General features: G+C 42.6%; 1 protein-coding gene across 2 annotated transcripts in view; it reads right to left on the bottom strand.

Annotated features, from left to right (window-relative positions):
* Nucleotides 1-17,994, bottom strand: part of DPP6 (dipeptidyl peptidase like 6) — a 424,225-nt gene that overhangs the window by 158,799 nt on the left and 247,432 nt on the right. For both annotated transcript variants that reach the window (XM_075144168.1, XM_075144169.1), the window contains exon 3: nt 15,497-15,595. In XM_075144168.1, coding sequence (XP_075000269.1) covers nt 15,497-15,595 — 99 coding nt within the window. The remainder of the gene's footprint in view (nt 1-15,496; nt 15,596-17,994) is intronic.

The following is a 17,994-nucleotide window of genomic DNA, read 5'->3' on the forward strand; positions in this document are numbered from 1 at the left end:
CACCATATTACAGAGCCAATGGAAACACTTTAATCACTTGCAAAGAACCATTAATAAATAATTGAATGTGATGCTGGGCAGCGGACCAGGCTGACGGGGAGCTGAGACTCCCCGCACCCAACTGCAAGAGAACCGCTAACGGGAGGAGCAGTTTGCAATTATACACACAATCCCATCGTTTTTAAACTAACTGATGAAGGAATGAAAAAATTAGCATCAGCTAAGTACATAATTTTCCCTTAACATCTCAAATCGGTTTGCCAGCAGTGACGAGGCCAGCTCCTGCAGGGAGCCCCATAGCAAATCCCAGAAATTATTCCTGAATTTCTTATTTCACCTGTTTTTTTCCTATTCGTCTCTCTGCCAAGGAACGACATCGCACATCATTCACTGCCTTGCATGATGTTGGTCTTGAATCAGTAGTGATTTGCGGCTAAGAGGGCAAACATGCTGATGCGGGTGCTGAAGCAAAAGAGCTAATATGAACACCTGGTTTAAGTGCGATGGATGAAAAATGGTTACACCAAAAGAATGACTGGTCCTTTCTTGAATCCTGGTCAACCTTTTGTCCAAAAATATCTTCTTAGTGGGTTCTCAATGGGTTAACAACTTTCAGCAGATGGCATTAAAAGCAAAGAATGCCTTTTTTCAATAAAAAGAACTTGACTTATTAATATTTTTCTTTATTTTCTATACCCTTACATAATTTCTTTGTTACTCAGGGTGATTCTTTTTATCATGGATTTCCATGCGTCTGTCATGGTCTTTATCCTTTTCTGGACCATGTCTATTCCCACTACAATCTATCTTTTTTGGATGGAGCAACCCAAACTCACTGTAGTGATCAAGGTCATAATGTCCCTCAAACTGGATAAAAACACGCTATTTTCAGTATTGTTCTCTCCTGAATATTGTCCAATATTGTTTCCCCTAAAAAAGTTGATTGCAACAGAAAATTGATTATATGTCCTCAGTTTCCTGCCCTAAGAGAAGGAAAGCAAATATAAAATATGGAATTCTAATAAACCCTCTCATGTTTTTCATACTCATACTATTCTGGCTTGATAATTTAGCCATATTAACCATTCTGTGCCCATTAGGAAAAAAAATCAGGAATATTACAATTATTGGTATATAATTCTACTTATAAAAATATCTTCCTTTGTGAGGCATTAAAACTAGAAAAGAAATAAAGAATGAATGTCAAAGGTTAATTTGTTTTAAGGCCATCTCTTATGGATGCTACCAAGTTTGGTATCAGCTAAATGCTTCAAGGCAAAAGGTAATAGTAAACTCTCACAAATGCTGCCCCTGAAATTAAAACCTGGAAAAAGGAAAATATAGAACACATAGAACAAATACATGTACAGATATACTCTTGGTGATATTTAAAAAAAAAGTTTTAAGACGTTTTTTATGTCACAGTTCACAGCCCGCACTCCCACTGGGAAGGAGAATAAGGAAGCAAAAGATACCTCCAAATTATTAATAAGGGTCCTGGCTTATGCACAAATCTTCCAGGAAATATATCTTGTAAAAAGAGTCAGTCCATCAACAAAAGCAATAATATACAGCAGTGAAAACAGCTTCACATGGCCCAGCGTATGTGCATATTGTGGTTTAACCCGGCAGGCAGCCAAACGCTCACTCCCCCCCAGCAGGGGGATGGGGGAGAGAATCGAAAAAAAAAAAGTAAAATTTGTGGACTGAGATAAAGACAGTTTAATAGAACAGAAAAGGAAGGGGAAATGATAATAATAATAATGATAAAAGAATATACAAAATAAGTGATGCACAAAGCAATTGCTCACCACCCGCCGACTGATGCCCAGCCTGTCCCCAAGCAGCGATCGCTATTCCCAGAGCATGCCTCCTAGATTTCATACTGAACATGATGTCATATGGTATGGAATACCCCATGGGCCAGTTTGGGCCAGCTGTGCTGGCTGTGCCCCCTCCCAGCTTCTTGTGCGCCTAGCAGAGCATGGGAAGCTGAAAAGTCCTTGACTAGCAAAAGCACCACTTAGCAACAACTAAAACATCAGTGTGTTATCAACGTTCTTCTCACACTAAATCCAAAACACAACACTACACCAGCTACTAGGAAGAAAATTAACTCTATCCCAGCCAAAACCAGGACAGTGCATTAACCCCATTACAGTGGGGATGGGCCAAGCTCACCCCCCGCTGGCTCCACTCTGCTGATGCTGGGTGAGCAACCAGCGCCAGCAGCAGGAGCAGGTTTTGGATATGGGCTCTTGTCCACCAGAAAATAGGAAAATTGACTTCTGAGCAGAGAATAAGTGTTTATTAGAGCAATAATAAATCAGACTATTGGAAAAATTTCTGGGCACTTTGTCCAGGCAGAATTGGTGGATTTTATATATTTGTCCAAGTCTTGCTGGCTCTTCTCAGCCCACCTGAAGGTACCAGTACCATGGTATTCAGATATTTCTACAGCGCATGCATGGCAAGGCCAACACTTCCAAGCAGCACCTGAACTGACTTACTCTGCATAAGTGACCACACTGAACATAACTGCAATGAGCCCAAAGTATCTTTGAACTGCTGGATTTACCACCCCTGCAATGTACAGTTGATTTTTTACAAGGTCCAATGCATGCCAAAATAACCATCATTTATCCAGTAGACCCAAAATTTTGCCCTTTATGGAGAAATTGCTTCTGAGCTGAAACACTTTTTTCTCTTCTTGGCTTGAGCTTTGAAATTTCCCACTGCCTTTTTACTAGACTTTGTTTACTTTTTTTCCATCCATGCCATTGTAATTTGCCTTCCCTGGAAAGTGAAAATGCTTTGAAGCTGATTATCCAGATTTTGTGAATTATTACAAATCTTAAGCATTGACAAATCAGGTATAAGGCTTCAAAAGAACCTGATATATTTAAAATATATTTTCTAATGAAATTAAACATTGGATTCTTTTCATCTACCTTCCAAATATGTTTAGTTTTTAAAGGGCCATTTAGATATGATTTTAATAATGTCTAAAAATTTTAAGATTTATTTAATTCTGTTTTTTAATTGAAGTAAGTATTTTTGTAAGTCACCTGTCCCCAGAAGCTGGGACTTTAAGTCAAGCAGCAAAATGAAAATTTAGCATCATACCCAGCCGGCAGTGTTGTGAAGGCAAACTCCCTGCACAGCCATACACAAACCTGGTTACATGTTCAGCTCTTTCTCTCCATCAACCAAATGTTCTAGGGAGTTGTTCCCCACTTTCCTTTTCATAGAATCATGGAATAGTTTGGGTTGGAAGAGGCCTTTAAAGGTCATCTAGTCCAACCCCCCTGCCATGGGCAGGGACATCTTCAACTAGATCAGGTTGCTCAGAGCCCCGTCCAACCTGACCTTGAATGTTTCCAGGGATGGGGCATATACCACCTCTCTGGGCAACCTGTGCCAGTGTCTCACCACCCTCATCGTAAAAAATTTCTTCCTTATACCTAGTCTGAATCTACCCTCTTTTAGTTTAAAACCATTCCCCCTTGTCCTGTCGCAACAGGCCCTGCTAAAAAGTTTGTCCCCATCTTTCTTATAAGCCCCCTTTAAGTACTGAAAGGCTGCAATAAGGTCTCCCCGGAGCCTTCTCTTCTCCAGGCTGAACAATCCCAACTCTCTCAGCCTTTCTTCACAGGAGAAGCATTCCACCCCCTGATCATTTTCGTGGCCCTCCTCTGGACCCGCACCAACAGGTCCGTATCTTTCTTGTGCTGAGGGCTCCAGAGCTGGACGCAGCACTGCAGGTGGGGTCTCACCAGAGCGGAGCAGAGGGGCAGAATCACCTCCCTCGACCTGCTGGCCACGCTTCTTTTGATGCAGCCCGGGATACGGTTGGCCTTCTGGGCTGCGAGCGCACATTGCCAGGTCATGTCCAGCTTTTCACCCACCAGTACCCCCACATCCTTCTCAGCAGGGCTGCTCTCAATCCCTTCCTCCCCCAGTCTGTATTGGTACCAGGGGTTGCCCTGACCCATGTGCAGGACCTTGCACTTGACCTTGTTGAACTTGATGAGTTTCACACTCGAGCTTGTCCAGGTCCCTCTGGATGGCATCCCATGCCATTCCTTGCATTTCGTTTTCCTTCTTTCATTTCTTCACACTTGTTGTCTTACCTTGAGTTCTTTTCCTGCTAAGCATGAGACTAGAAGTGGCTTTTTAGAGGTGTTATACTCTGATAATCAGGGATTGTTTCTCAGGATGCACAGCCACTTCTGTCTCGGGATCACTTACGGGATCACCTCATTTTCTATTAGAGATTATTCCTCATTACTGGCAATGGAAAGAGATGTCAGCAAACTAATCAGTTTTAAAACTCAGGGTGTGTGTTTAGACTCAGTGCTGGTTTCATGTAAAGCTGTGAAAGTCCTGCTGGGGACCTATATCACATGATTTTATGGCATTGTGATCACTCAGTCATATAACTTGGTACTGGCACCTACAGATTTTAACTCTAACAGAGTGCAAAATCTTTTGGCTTTTCTTTGGGGTCAAACAAATTATATTACATGCATGCACTTGCCTTAAAGTGCCATGAAACTGAAATCATTTGAACACATTTAAGAAGCCAACCCCAATACTTCCCTGTAATCCTTGTGTGTAGTTCCCATCTTCTCTAAAATGATATATTAGAGGTGGAAAACATTCAAGAAATGACAAGGATGATCCAAGGTACTGATCTAAGGGCCATCAAGCAAAGCAAATAGGAGCAAGCTCCCAAGTAAGCAAAAGTAAGCAGTTCCTCATGCAACAGGTCTTAGGCCAGTGAAAGTACTTGATGAAGGACATGGCGGATGCAAGGGGCTCTGGAGGACACTTGGCAAGTGACTTGGAAGAGAAATACATTTGGGGTTACTAAATAGAGAAACTTCAAGAGGCTCTGGTAATTTCCTAACCTAAAAAGTGCGTGAAGCTCGCTGTGCTCTTACTCGACCTTGTGCACACGCATATCCCTTCTCATGGAAACAGGATTTTGGGCTGGGCAAACCTTCGGTCTCTTCTGTTCTTAATTGAATTTTCACTGATGTGAGATTTATATATCTACATTTTAAAGTATAATTATATTCCCTTGATCAGTGATAATTATCTCATTCTAAATTTCTTTTAATGAATTATATAAGACTGGTACTATTTCTTGTAAGAAAAAAAAAGTACTGCTGCTTATATGTTCAACAGCTTAATAGTCAGGAGATCCAAACTCACCAGAGACTTTCTTTCTTAGATAAGTAAATCTTTGCCTGCTAAATTTTCAATTACAAATATCTGATATAAAGTTTAATCACCAGAAATACAGTATTTCCCATCTCCAATTATGAAATTATGGTATCTCAGCATATATTTAACGTTCATCAAAAGGTACAAGTGGAAGAATACATGCTGCTCTAATTATCCTTGGTAAGCACTCCATGTTCAACAAGTGTCCAAGAGCATTGGAGCAAGCTCAGGGAAAGCTACTAAGGTAGGAGAATGTGCTTTGCACCAAGTAAAAATCTTCAACAAGGAACCAAAGTCAGGCAGGGGAGTATGAAAAATATAAAATTGCCTTGGTTTTTCTAAAAAAAAAAAGTAAGCAAGTTCCCTCCTACAAAATAGAGGGCACCTAAAGATGGACTGTGTCGAAAGACATAAACCTTTCTGGAAGTCCCTGTTGAAGGTAGCAGTAGTATGTTATAATCGGGATCAGCTGCTTATCAAGAGGCCCAAACACCCTGAAGATCTCTCCCTTCTCCATCATCCCTTTACAGTCCTCCTTTGAATGTGCTTCTTGCCCAGCATTTCCTGCAATTATGCACCTCATTTCTTCCCTCTGATTTTTCCTAGATGCTCATCTCCTAGATACTCCTTTCCCAAAACTCTTCCACCCTTACACCACCCTGATTGTAAGGAAAACCTTCAGCAAGTTCATGCAAACCCTCATTCTCAATTTTCCTTTCCTACAGTTCAAAACTGAATTCCCCAACTATCTGCCCAGATTTTCTTAGCAGTGCTGGATCTAAATGAAATATATTTCTTACTCCCTCCCAAAGCAACCTTCCACATGGTGAGACACTGCCAGCCTCCTGGGCAAGGGAGAAGACCACCACCCACTGCCGCACCTGGCTTGCTCCACCACCCGGGAGCCAGGTATGGCTTTCCTTGTTTCTCTCCCTCCTCTTTTCTGCGCTATACTCCTCTGAAGAGGCAAAGGGAAAAAAAACCAACAACTTTATTTTAGTACAAATTCAACCAGCCGGGTTGCAGTTATGACCATCCTTTTAAAGGCTTATCGGAGGCAATTTCTGTCACAGCAGTTCCCCCTTCCCCAGGGGCTGGGGACAGCTGGGAGCTCACGGTTACCCGCTTCGCAGTGTCAACGCTGGAGAGGCACATCTAGCAGTGTCACACTGTACCTCTAGTTGTTCACCTGGATTTTTAACTAACACCCACTGAAAGAACACCTAATCCCTCTCCCAGTTAAACCCCTGTAAAACCAGTGCCTTTCCTTTGGCTCGGAGAGCAGCAGGTTTTGATTTCAAACCGCTTTGAACAAGATGAAGAAAAAAAAACAACAGATCCTTTTTTAACTAGATTCAAACTGTTAAGCACGTAGGCAGAACTGCCGCGTGCGTTTCTTTTCTTCCAGCAGCAGAAACACCGCTGATGTGAGCCGCATCTTCAAAAGTCCCCCACGGATGCAGCCGCTCCCCGTGGCAGCGTGCTGTTTCCTCCCCGTTTCCATTCCTGCTGTTCTCCTTTTTTTTCTTTTTTTAAATCAAAAGGCTCCCCTCCCGTGAACTGGGTGCAGTTGCAGTACGTCTGCCTGGCTGGCAGGGTAAAAGGACCCAGCACTGTATTTAGCAGCTTTGCATTAGCCACCAGCAACGCAGGGTGGGGAAAGGCCGCTCTGCACCTTGGCGTGACATAAAGCATGACTCTGGGGAGGAGCAAAGAGGGCAGCTTCTGCCTAATTGCCATGGATTTTTACCTCAAATCTGCAAACAAATATAACACACAAAGGAGCCCAAGTGCTCCTAGTTTTCACAGCTCTTACAGCTTCAAATTATTCCCCAAAGCTGCTCCTCGCTAGCAGACACGGCCACGGCAGGAGGCACTGCCTTGCTTCTGGGTTACTTTGAGAGAAAAGCACTGATTTCAGCGGAGCTGGGCTTGAAAGCAAAATGGGGAATCTGTTTTTGCTAATGGGTATAAAAAGTATAGGAAACCGGCTTGCTGGTCCAACACGTGAGAGTGTGACCATCACGTTGCCTGGAGCAGGGAAGTCTATTTTTCCTGTTCTTTTTAAAAAAATCAGTGGGAACAGAATTAGGCAGTTACGGGGAGTAGGTGTTAGTAGAACCCAGACAAGAAAGAGAAGTGAAGTCCAAGGACATCTCCTGCCTCTTCCAGCCATCTTTGATTCACTAATTGTTCCCTTTGATATTACCCTAGCAATTGAATGTATTTTCCACCTCTTCATCTTAGGCCATCAAGCCATTTCTCAGGCAACGTCACAGTACTGACTTCCAGGCTCATTTTCACCCTTTGCACAACTCCAGCTCCTGCTCCTCCTTGCACACCACCAGGATCCTCCCCGCTTGCCTGGGCTTCTCCCCCGGGTGACTCTGCAGCCTGTCCTTCCCGTGCAGCATCACGCTGCCAGTGCCCTCCTCCTCATCGTTCCCTTTCATCTCACTTCTCCCAGGTGACTTCAGGCCACCAGCCCTGTCCCCAGGCCGGTCTCTTCACTCAACCTGGCAAGGTGCAGGGACGTAACAAATATAAAGCTATCGCATTGAACAGCTGAGGCCACTTATTTTGGTACCTCAGGAGGACATTCAACAGCAGTCGGTGACACAGAGGGGAATGGTTAGAATTCAGCAGGCTTTGGAGAAATTGGGTTACCCATGGAGGCTCCTAAATACAGGGTTAGGCACATAGGAAAATCTTGACCTCCTCAAGACATCAAACTACTCAAAAACCCCACAAACCAACCCCCCTATTTGACCATTGCAGTGTTACTTGTGCTTTTCTAGGGTGCGATATATTTCACAAACAGGACTTTCTCCAGTACATTTCTCCCTCTAAATTCAGAAGTCGCTGTACGCGCCAAAGGATGATTTTCTCAGTGGAAGAGCAGCGCGCGTGCCCCACCAGCACCCCAGCGCTGGGGAGAGGCTGGGCGCGGAGGCGCTGCTGAAGCCACGGTACGGAGCTCCTCCCGTGCTTGCTCCTGCAGGCTGTATTAATTTTTAAAAGAGCCAAATTGATTTCTCATTTCATTCTCTCTAGCAGTAATGAACAAAACAGCTACATGGCAGAAATGCTCTCCTCCACGGCCTATTACAGTATATTAAAAAGCCATTAATTCCCGGGTTTCCTGTCTTTAGTGAATAGGTTACCGTCACTGCTGAGGCAATTGCCCAGGCAGGAGCAGGGCAACTTGTCTTCAGTGCTCTCAGAGCACAGATGCGTAGAAATCTCTGAAGAAGACGATGCAGGATGGGGTCTAAAATCAAAGTTATGGTTCAAATGGTTTAATATTTTCCTCTCTTATTTCTTATTGTGGCAGTCGTGACAGAGCATGAGCCCTTATCTATTCTGCTTTGGAAACATAGGATGTCACTTTATGAAGGTGTTTAGATTAGGAATAGTAATCAACTGTCTCTAAAGCACATGGACACTTCCACTGACACCAACACTACCTAAAAGGTCACTGTGTGTTTATTTAACTAGCATCCATGTCTTCATGAATCACACCAGAGGGTTTCTGAAGGCCATCCCCAGCAAAACCTCCACGTGGGGGTGTGCAAGCAGCACTGCCACGCACTTCCACGAAGTGCTAGACCAGAAGAGCCTCCTTCAGTCCTTCCCCTGTATTTTCCTCTGGTCCACACAGCGTTTTCCTTTAGAGCCGTGTCTTTACCTCCGCATAAGGTCACCCTTACAGCTCCTCGGGGTTGTGGGGCTCTTTGCAATTGGAGCTGGAAGTTCACTGAAACCTTAAACACCGCAAACCAATGTGCTGCACTCCAGGTAACTTGCTGTGTGTCTTAGAAAATATTTCAAGAACGTTTGAAAAGCCAGAGCACTCACAAAAATACTGCAAAACCAAGCTGCCATGAAGTAGGATATGGGGTTTAACACACCAGAATTGGGAGTGGGACAAGTTTTCTTACTGGTCTTTCATTAAGACCAGTAAACCTATTCACTTAAGCCTTTTAAACACATATTTAAAACATATTGAAATTAATCAACTAGTATCTGTTTAGCAAGGTGCACAACGAAGCAAATATCCCAATAGCGTAACCCAATTTTCTTTATGCCTTCACCAGATTCACACTAACAAAACCACCCGTGAGCAGTTTCTAGCTTACATTCATTTAACGTAAGACAAGGAACCGGGGCGAGGGCGTGGGGCCCTCGCCTGTGTCCACGGGTGCCCGTATGGAGGTGCGGCTGCTTCTTGACGCAGACCACAAACACGTAAGACAAGACCGCAAACTGCACTGCCCGAGGAAGATGACTTTGTTCCTCTGATCACAAACAGAAAGATGAGTTTTTCTCTCATGCCAACAGCCCAACCTCGTCAAGAGAAAGGCTCCTGCCACTTTACAATTCTGGTGGTCGTTTGGAAACAGTCAATCTTTTGGTCCATGGACGAGCAGCCTGGAGAAGCCTGCACTCCAGCTAACAGGGTTATAGCTCTCTAGCAGGGCAATTTTGGTCTTAAGGGCTGTCAAAGCAGCACCTTAACGAAACCTTTTTCACAATGCAAAATATTAGCATTTACAAAGTTGTTAATATCTATGCAAAGCAAACTATAAATAATTCATTTACTCCACACACATCTGCATCATTTGAAATGCATCAATGCTTTTATCAATACAGTGCAATGGATTTACACTGCACAGAATAGACTTGGGGGCATTTGGGCTATCCAAGTATTGTTGATCTGAGCATTATTACCAAAGGTAAACTGAAATAAATTACCTCAGTTACTACACAATGATTTTTTTCAGCATGTAAATAAAACTTATTAGTTCCAGGTCATTAAATTCAATATTAGACTTTAGAAGAGCCTAGAGATTCTATGATGTTATTACTAAAACATACAAGAAAACATATGTGCTTCAGTATTAAAGATAAAAGAATTACTCTATTATATTTAGATATTAGTGCATTTTTCAGAAGGACTTTTGCGATAAAAGCCTAGCTGCCACTCTCAGATGCGAGCTAGGCATGCGGTGGTTCTGGCTCTCACTGAGTGGCAGGTTTCCAAATAATTGAGCCATTTCTGAAAATGCCATTCAGAGCCTTTTGCTAGTTTACCCACTATTGCTCTTTGGATAAGAATAAATACTATTTTACCAGTGTTGCAGGTGAAGCAAGTGGGCAGGGACCTCAGAGAGCAGGGCTTGATTTTCAGATTTTTTAGTCAACCTCCTATGACCCCGAACACGTCCTTTGGAGTCCTGTGCCTCAGTGCTCCTCGCTGCTTGAATATATTGTGATCTTCATTTCAATCTTTATTCTTTTCATGTGGCTACAACCTCTCTGCAAGGACTGTCTCGCAATGTCTGGCCAGTGTCTAGCACAAAGGAGATGCGCTCCTAGTTGGAGCCTCCAGTCGCTAATGTACAGCCCAAAATCCTGGCAACAGCCACTGCTACATACAATCTGTCTTGCAAGATGCCAACAGCAAGGCTGGAAAAACATCCTCCAAGAAGTAAGGAATGAGGGCACGTTGCGTCCAATCAATCGCAATAACCACAGGCAGTATATTATAGGCTGCTATTATGTTTTTCTAACTACAACAGCAGCCAAGTACCTTCAGTGTGGGCAAAATGTATTTGCCATTAAGTAGAAAGACAGAAGATAAGTAGAAGATAAGCATAAATCTCCGCAAGTGGTGTATACGATTCAGTCTCTGCTGCTTACTTTGACATCGGGCACGATGCTGCCTGCCCGTGAAGAAGGAGGAGTGATCCCGAGATGCGAAGGGACAGGGACCCAAGAACAGGGGGTCAGGTTCACAGCTGATAGGAATCCCTGCAGCTCTGTAGGGCCGCAAAGACAGCACTCACAACCCGAATGCCTTCTCAGGGCAGCTGCAGGTAAAGACTTATTGTTTTCAGGACAAATCAGTCGACTGAGCTGCTCTTCAGCATGAAATGCAGGTACCCTTCTTTATCCCGGTTTTTGTCCACCATTACAGGAACATTGCAGCATCCCATTGAGCTTTTCAGAAACCTGAGCTAAAATCCTGTGTGAGAGGAATTAGAGGAAAGCCTAATAATTGTGAAGCCTAATTATAAAGTAACGTGGAGCTTGAGAGCAGAACTGCTGAGCAGTTAGAGACTAGACTAACGAGTGGGCCATCTGTCACCCGCGAGAGGGCTAACGAAAGGCCGGCACAGGACGCTCCTGACGGTGTATGGAGGAGGATACGTAAATGAGGACATGTCCAAATGCAACATTTAAGATACACAGTATGAAATGAGTTGCTAATTGGAGCTCGCATGCATGCTTAGCATATGGACAACATAATTATAGTTGTATAGGAAGGGGAAGTACACAATAGAGGATGGTAATGGAACGGCGCGGGGTGCGATGCACCGAGCGATGAGCAGAAGAGCGCAGGAGGAGGCACGGCATGGATGGGGCTGGAAAAGAGACGCAGCTCGGATTCTTTGCACTTGGATTGCAGGGCAGGGGGATGCCATTTGATCCCTAGCACAATCTCAAACTTCCTGTACTACACTGCTTTATACTTACTATAGTATACCATATATACCATACTATACTACTATCTACTATGCTGTCCTGAAGAGTGAAACCTTCACAATAAATCCAGCGTTTACTTACACTACAGAGCAAATCTAAGCAATAGCAGTCCCTGGAAGTGGAACTAGAAATAATCTCTGGAGCAGTCAGTTCTGGTCTATGAATGTGTGGCTCCCCTCCAGAGCGCTCCTAACCGAGTCAATGACAACAATGGTCAGGGCAGTAGAAGACAGCAGCTAATTAAACAAAATATTCTTTACTCTCCCTAAACCACCGGATAAAAATGCAAACCGGAATTTGAAATTACAGTGGCATCACAGAAATTGTAAGAGGTTCAATGTTCCATCTTTGGCACATCTCTCGCTTCGTGCAAGTAAATTTAATTGCAATTACAATAAAAAAGATGCAAACATATCCACTAACCAGCCACAAGTTGCGATTGAAAGCTTAGAGAAAGCCTGTAATCTTTGCACTGAAAGTGTAGTTATGTCAGCCTTGAGACTGGTTCTCTTGGGGTTTTTTTTCCGTAGCTCCTTTGAAATCAACAGAATGACAGGGTTATCGATCAGGAATACATTATTTTTCCACTTGCCCACTGCGAATCAAGAAAATGCTTAAACATCAGCTCATCCCATCAATTTCAGTGAGCTTTCAGCATATTTTTAAGTGCCAACCTGAAAGTTTTAACACTTGCTCTAAGACTCATTCAAGACAAAGGAAAGACCTTGCTCCTTCAGAGGGTTTGAATCAGCCCCTCACTTACTGGGAAGAACACAGATATTTTACTGACTCAACTCTTTTGGAAGAGTGATTTCACTCTTTTTGGAAGAGTGATCTCATCCCTCAGATGATTCAAATACTCCTAAACATGCAACACGCTTCATCTTTGGCGAGGCTACCGAATTCCCATCTTCTGCAATAACGAAGAGGGAAAGGAAGGAAATAGAGCTTTGCAGAGCCAAGAGGACTGAATTTTGCAGATCTCTGAATGACCGTGATATTTTGCTATGTAATTAATAGAAGAATGGGAAAGATAGACAACAGCTACCTATATTTTAACAATTGTGCGGATTCCCTACCAAATGTCAACTCATTTTATGAGTTGACATGCAATTTTAAACATGCAATTTTTAAATATGCAATTTTCTGCTAAGGCATTTCAGCACTCTTGTTACATAAAGTTTTATTAGTTTGGCTTTGGCATTTTCAGTGTCTTTCATTTGCATTCTAAAAACTGAGAATAAGAGACCAATAGCAATGTGTGCTTGGGAATTGGGATACTGGTCTTTCATCTTGCTTACCAGGGACCTTAATCAAGATTTCACCACTTATCCAGCTAGAGAAAGCTGGGAAAAGCAACTATAATGCAGAAAAGTAATTAATGTTGTAAAATGGCTTTGGGTCCAATGAATGACATTGCAGATTAGCATCTTGCCCTTAAATGCGAAGTCACCCTTGGGTCAATCCACAGAATATCTGTTGGCTTCATAAAATTTCTCTAACAGTCTCAGTGGTATTAGTAGCACAGCAACAGAACATCTCCTTCTAAAATATCTATGCATGTTTGCATAATACTGCTTTGTGCTTTGTCCTTTACAGAAACAATATTTCAATAATTTCAGATCAGGCAAGACTGATGTTAAGTTGCGCTGGAGTCAGTGAGAGTACATGGGAGGACGGAGATGAATTTTAAAATATTCAAGATTGGAGTCTTAATAAAAGTTTATACGGCACCAGTATGTGATCATAATTGGAAAAGCATGGGAAACACTGTTTTTTCACAGAAGACTGCAATTTTGCAGAAAATATGCCTTACATCCATGTAAAACCGTACTCATCAGAGGAGAGATGTTATACATAGGTCCATGGCAATACTTCATTCTCTGTTCCTGCAAAGGTTTATTTAATTCATTATCATTCCCTCATATTCTAGCAAATAAAGAAAATAGCAGTAAAGGTCTCAATAAAACACCTCTTCCTTCATTAGGGCCATTAGGGATATCAGTGCTAAAAAAAGGATGCTAGACAAATAATTCTGAACCGCAATGCAGCTAATATTTCCACTATCCTGTCGCAGTTTAACCCCAGTCAGCAACTAAGCACCACACAGCCGCTCGCTCACCCTCCCCCAACAGTGGGATGGGGGAAAGACTCGGGGAAAAAAAAGTAAAACCCATGGGTTGAGATAAAGACAGTTTAACAGGAAAGAAAGAAAGAAGACAGGAAGAGAAAATAATAATAATAATGACGATAAAAGAATGCACAGAACAAGTGATGCACAATGCAATTGCTCACCACCCACTGACCGATGCCCAGCCAGTTCCCGAGCAGCAGTCACTGCCCCCCGGCCAACTCCCCCCAGTTTATATACTGAGCATGACGTCATATGGTATGGAATACCCTGTTGGCCATTGGGCTCAGCTGTCCTCACTCCCTCCCAGCTTCTTGTGCACCTGGCAGAGCATGGGAAGCTGAAAAGTCCTTGACTAGCAAAAGCACCACTTAGCAACAACTAAAACATCAGTGTGTTATCAACGTTCTTCTCACACTAAATCCAAAACACAGCACTGTACCAGCTACTAGGAAGAAAATTAACTCTATCCCAGCTGAAAGCAGGACATATCCTTATTCCCAGAGAGTCGTTATGAGAAGCACCATTGCCTCAGAGTATATAACCTGAAAAAGAGCCCCTGCCCATCAGCAGGTGTGTTTGTGAAGGTGCATATTGTCTGCAATTGCTTTCCCTTGTAGTTGAATTGGTGGGAGAAGTCGGAGACAGCTGTGCTGAGGGCGACTGGGGAACACGTTAATTCAACACTACCCTTTAACACTCTCTCTTTTCATTATAGGTATTAAAATTGTTCCCAACGGGCATAACAGAGAAGGAAAGCCAAACACAAGGAAGGATTTGATCCAGTTCCACATTAAATTCAAAAGAAAAACTAATAACTTCAGTGATAATAGAAGTTGGACTGGAACCTACATGAACAGCATACCACAAATCATTTTATTCTCACCAAAGCTTGTTCAGACTGCAGCAATTTCCAGCGAGAGCTGGAATCTACATCCCCCAAAACAGCTCTACTCCTGCAAACGCTACGTTCATTAATTCAAGTATTACTTGGTTTTCCCCTGACTAGAAAACATAAGGCAGCAGAGGATAAAAAGAGCACATGGCTTGTGTGCAAGCACCAGCCCAGCTGCTGCTGGACCACTCTTTGCCTGTTGCTTAGCAATGCTTCACCTCTCTGCCAGGAACATAAACCTGAAGTTTTGTTTATGGTGAAATAATGACGGCGATAGTGCTCCAACCACTTCTTCCAACCATCACCTACTGAATGCTGGAAGCCCTCTGGGACAAAGGCTGCGGTTTTCAATGCCTAGCTATGAGCCCACTGGAGAGCCTTAAATAAAAAAATTATAACAATAGAGCAGTGGTGTGTGCATATTTATCAGGGGGAAAGCTGGAATAGGAATTTGAGGATTGAATTTTTGGGCGTGGTTCTGGGCAACCTGCTCTAGCTGCCCTTGCTTGAGCAAGGAATTGGAGAAGATGATCTCTTGAGGTCCCTTCCAACCTCAACCACTCCTCGATTCTGTAATTTCAGGAGCAAACTAAAGAACAGGAGGAATAAAGCAGTAAATAAAAAAAGAGACACCCAGAGAGCGAGGAAGCTCTCTCGAAGACACTGCGACACGTTCATGCCTCACTCACCAGTTATCCATTTAGCCTCTGGGTCATGAATTTTGAAATCATCACTGAAGAGATCTTCCACTGTTATCTTCTTCTTCTGAGACAAGCTGTTATCTTCAACTGTAAAACATTTGAAAAAAACCTGCCATTACTTCTACTTTGAAATGTATCTGAAAGTACAGCAACCGTGCATAGAGCCATGTCATATCTCATTTGGAAACGCTCCACATTAAGTTTTCTGTCACACATAAGCCCCTTCCTATTGTCAGTGTCATAAAAGGACCACGTAGTGGTTCACAAACAGAAACCTCTTGGTTATTTATGCTTGGACTCAGCAACTACAAAAAGACCAAGATATGGTCCAAACCACACATTTTCGGACATAACCTAATCAAAAAATATTTTAACAGTCATGAAGATACACCCATAGATGTCACAGTGCTATATAATGCCGACTATTCCAAAGAAAATTAAAGCTACTTAACACTAAGACTATTCTGAAATCATTAGTTAATTTTTTAAAAAATAATTAGAAGTGACCAAGTTTTTATAGCTTATGTTTTTATTTCCTTAAAAGCTGTCATGCAGAACCACAGCTGGAAAGGTATTTAGCCTTATAAGGGCTCAGACAGATTACTTCAGGAATTCACAAAAGATTTTCCATGGGAATCAGACACTTGACTGCAGAAATATTTTTGAAAAATCTATAAGACATAACCCTAAATCCTTAGGTGTTGCATAGCTGGCCCATACTAACTTTCATTTTTAGTGCAAAGATACACAGTTTCATTTGCAAACATGGAAATCTGGACAGCTTTTAAATTGAAGAACCAGACTGCCAGTTTAAGATGCTGTAAGATCAACTTGTAATAAAGTGTCCTTCATTTAGTTCATTCTTCCGAACTCTGCTCTGTAGCACTCCGCTTCTCCCACAAAGAAATACTCGCTGTACATCTTCCTCCGCTGCCCTTCATACAGCCCTCTCCGCATTTCTCGTGATGCAGTCAGAGATTGCCAACAGGTTTCTGGTGCAAAGCACAACCTGAAGAAAATGCAGAACTGATTTCTGTCTGCATATATATTACTGTTAAAAAGAAATCTCTCTCATCTAGGATGCTACCAAGACTAAACACGCAGGAGTCAAACCAAATAAAACCAAGGCACGAGTTTAACCACTTGAAGTTTGCCACAGCTAGCATCTTTTCCTGTGCCAAAATTATACCTTCTCATTTCTATCACCACCTCTCTGCTACATAACAATTCTCATAAACACAACACAGAGGCTGCTGGGCCTGTAACTGAAGTGTTTATGTTGAATCAATGGATTCTGGGACCTTACAGATGAAGAGTATATATATTACATTACAGAACCCTATACCGGGTGCTTAGTTAATATGAAAATGGATTTTTATTTTCTCAAAGCTGAAATTTTTACAGAAAAATGGAAACCAATAATTTTGATTAACATATTTCTTTTCTTTTTTCTCTCACCAGTAGTTTTTTGGTTGTGAGAAGCAGTCACCTTCTATGAATAGTTTGTTTCCAACATTCAGTTTTTTGCTGAAAAAATATTTTCATGGAAACCTTTTGGTCAGTTTAAACACATTCGCTCTTTAAAGGAACGTGTGAGGCCGCATTCTGAGTATTTCCACAGCAGGTATGTGTGCTTCTGCATCCCTCCTCACTACAGCATCCTCATGCCTGAGGTCTATTGGTACCATGCAACCTTAGCTATCTTTAACATTTTTTAGTACTAAACTTGTTACACTGAACACACTGTAGAAACAGTGGAAACAGACTCCCTGAAGCCATTAGAGAGAAAAAGTCTTCTTTACTACACTAAATTGAAGTCCCTGAGCTACCTGAGACCACTGAAAATTACTTATGAACAGTGTTTTTTGCCACTAAAAGGTGTTTCAATACAAACTATCATTTTTACCAAATTAAATTACGTTCTTCAATTTTTATATTTTTTCCAAGTCTGATTGAGTTTTCAATCACACTGCTCAATGTGCCTTCCAAACACCAAGACACATTAATTCAAGTGCTCAGCCAAATCACTCTGTGTGACAGCATTATGCCAAGTTCTTCTGCATAATTTTATTTATTAAAATAGAAAATATGGGTCAGAGGAACTCCAGGAACTGTTCCAATTAGTTCCACCGTGGTGCAAGGTCCCAGCACTGGATACCTGGGGAGATCAGGTGGTGCAGAGCAGGAGGTCAGAGCCCACATACAGCCCTGGGCTTACAGCTGTTTCAGGCGCCGCTTCCCAAATGCCATCCCGAGGAACACGGACACCCTCTTCCCCACCACGAGGGCATAAGGACAGGCACAAGCACACCTCCGTGCTGGAGATTTGGGAAGGGGAAGAATGGGAATCCCTTCTCATTCCCTCTTTCTGTGCAGGATGGAGACAGCCAGTCTGGGAGCTGCACCACCTCTATACCTTCACAGCACTTCAAACTCCTCCTGACGGCCAGCGGGAGGAGGGAGAGGTAGGAAGTGAAGCATGCACA

Source organism: Calonectris borealis, chromosome 2 (genome assembly GCF_964195595.1).
Source record: "Calonectris borealis chromosome 2, bCalBor7.hap1.2, whole genome shotgun sequence".
In the NCBI taxonomy this organism is placed as follows: domain Eukaryota; kingdom Metazoa; phylum Chordata; class Aves; order Procellariiformes; family Procellariidae; genus Calonectris; species Calonectris borealis.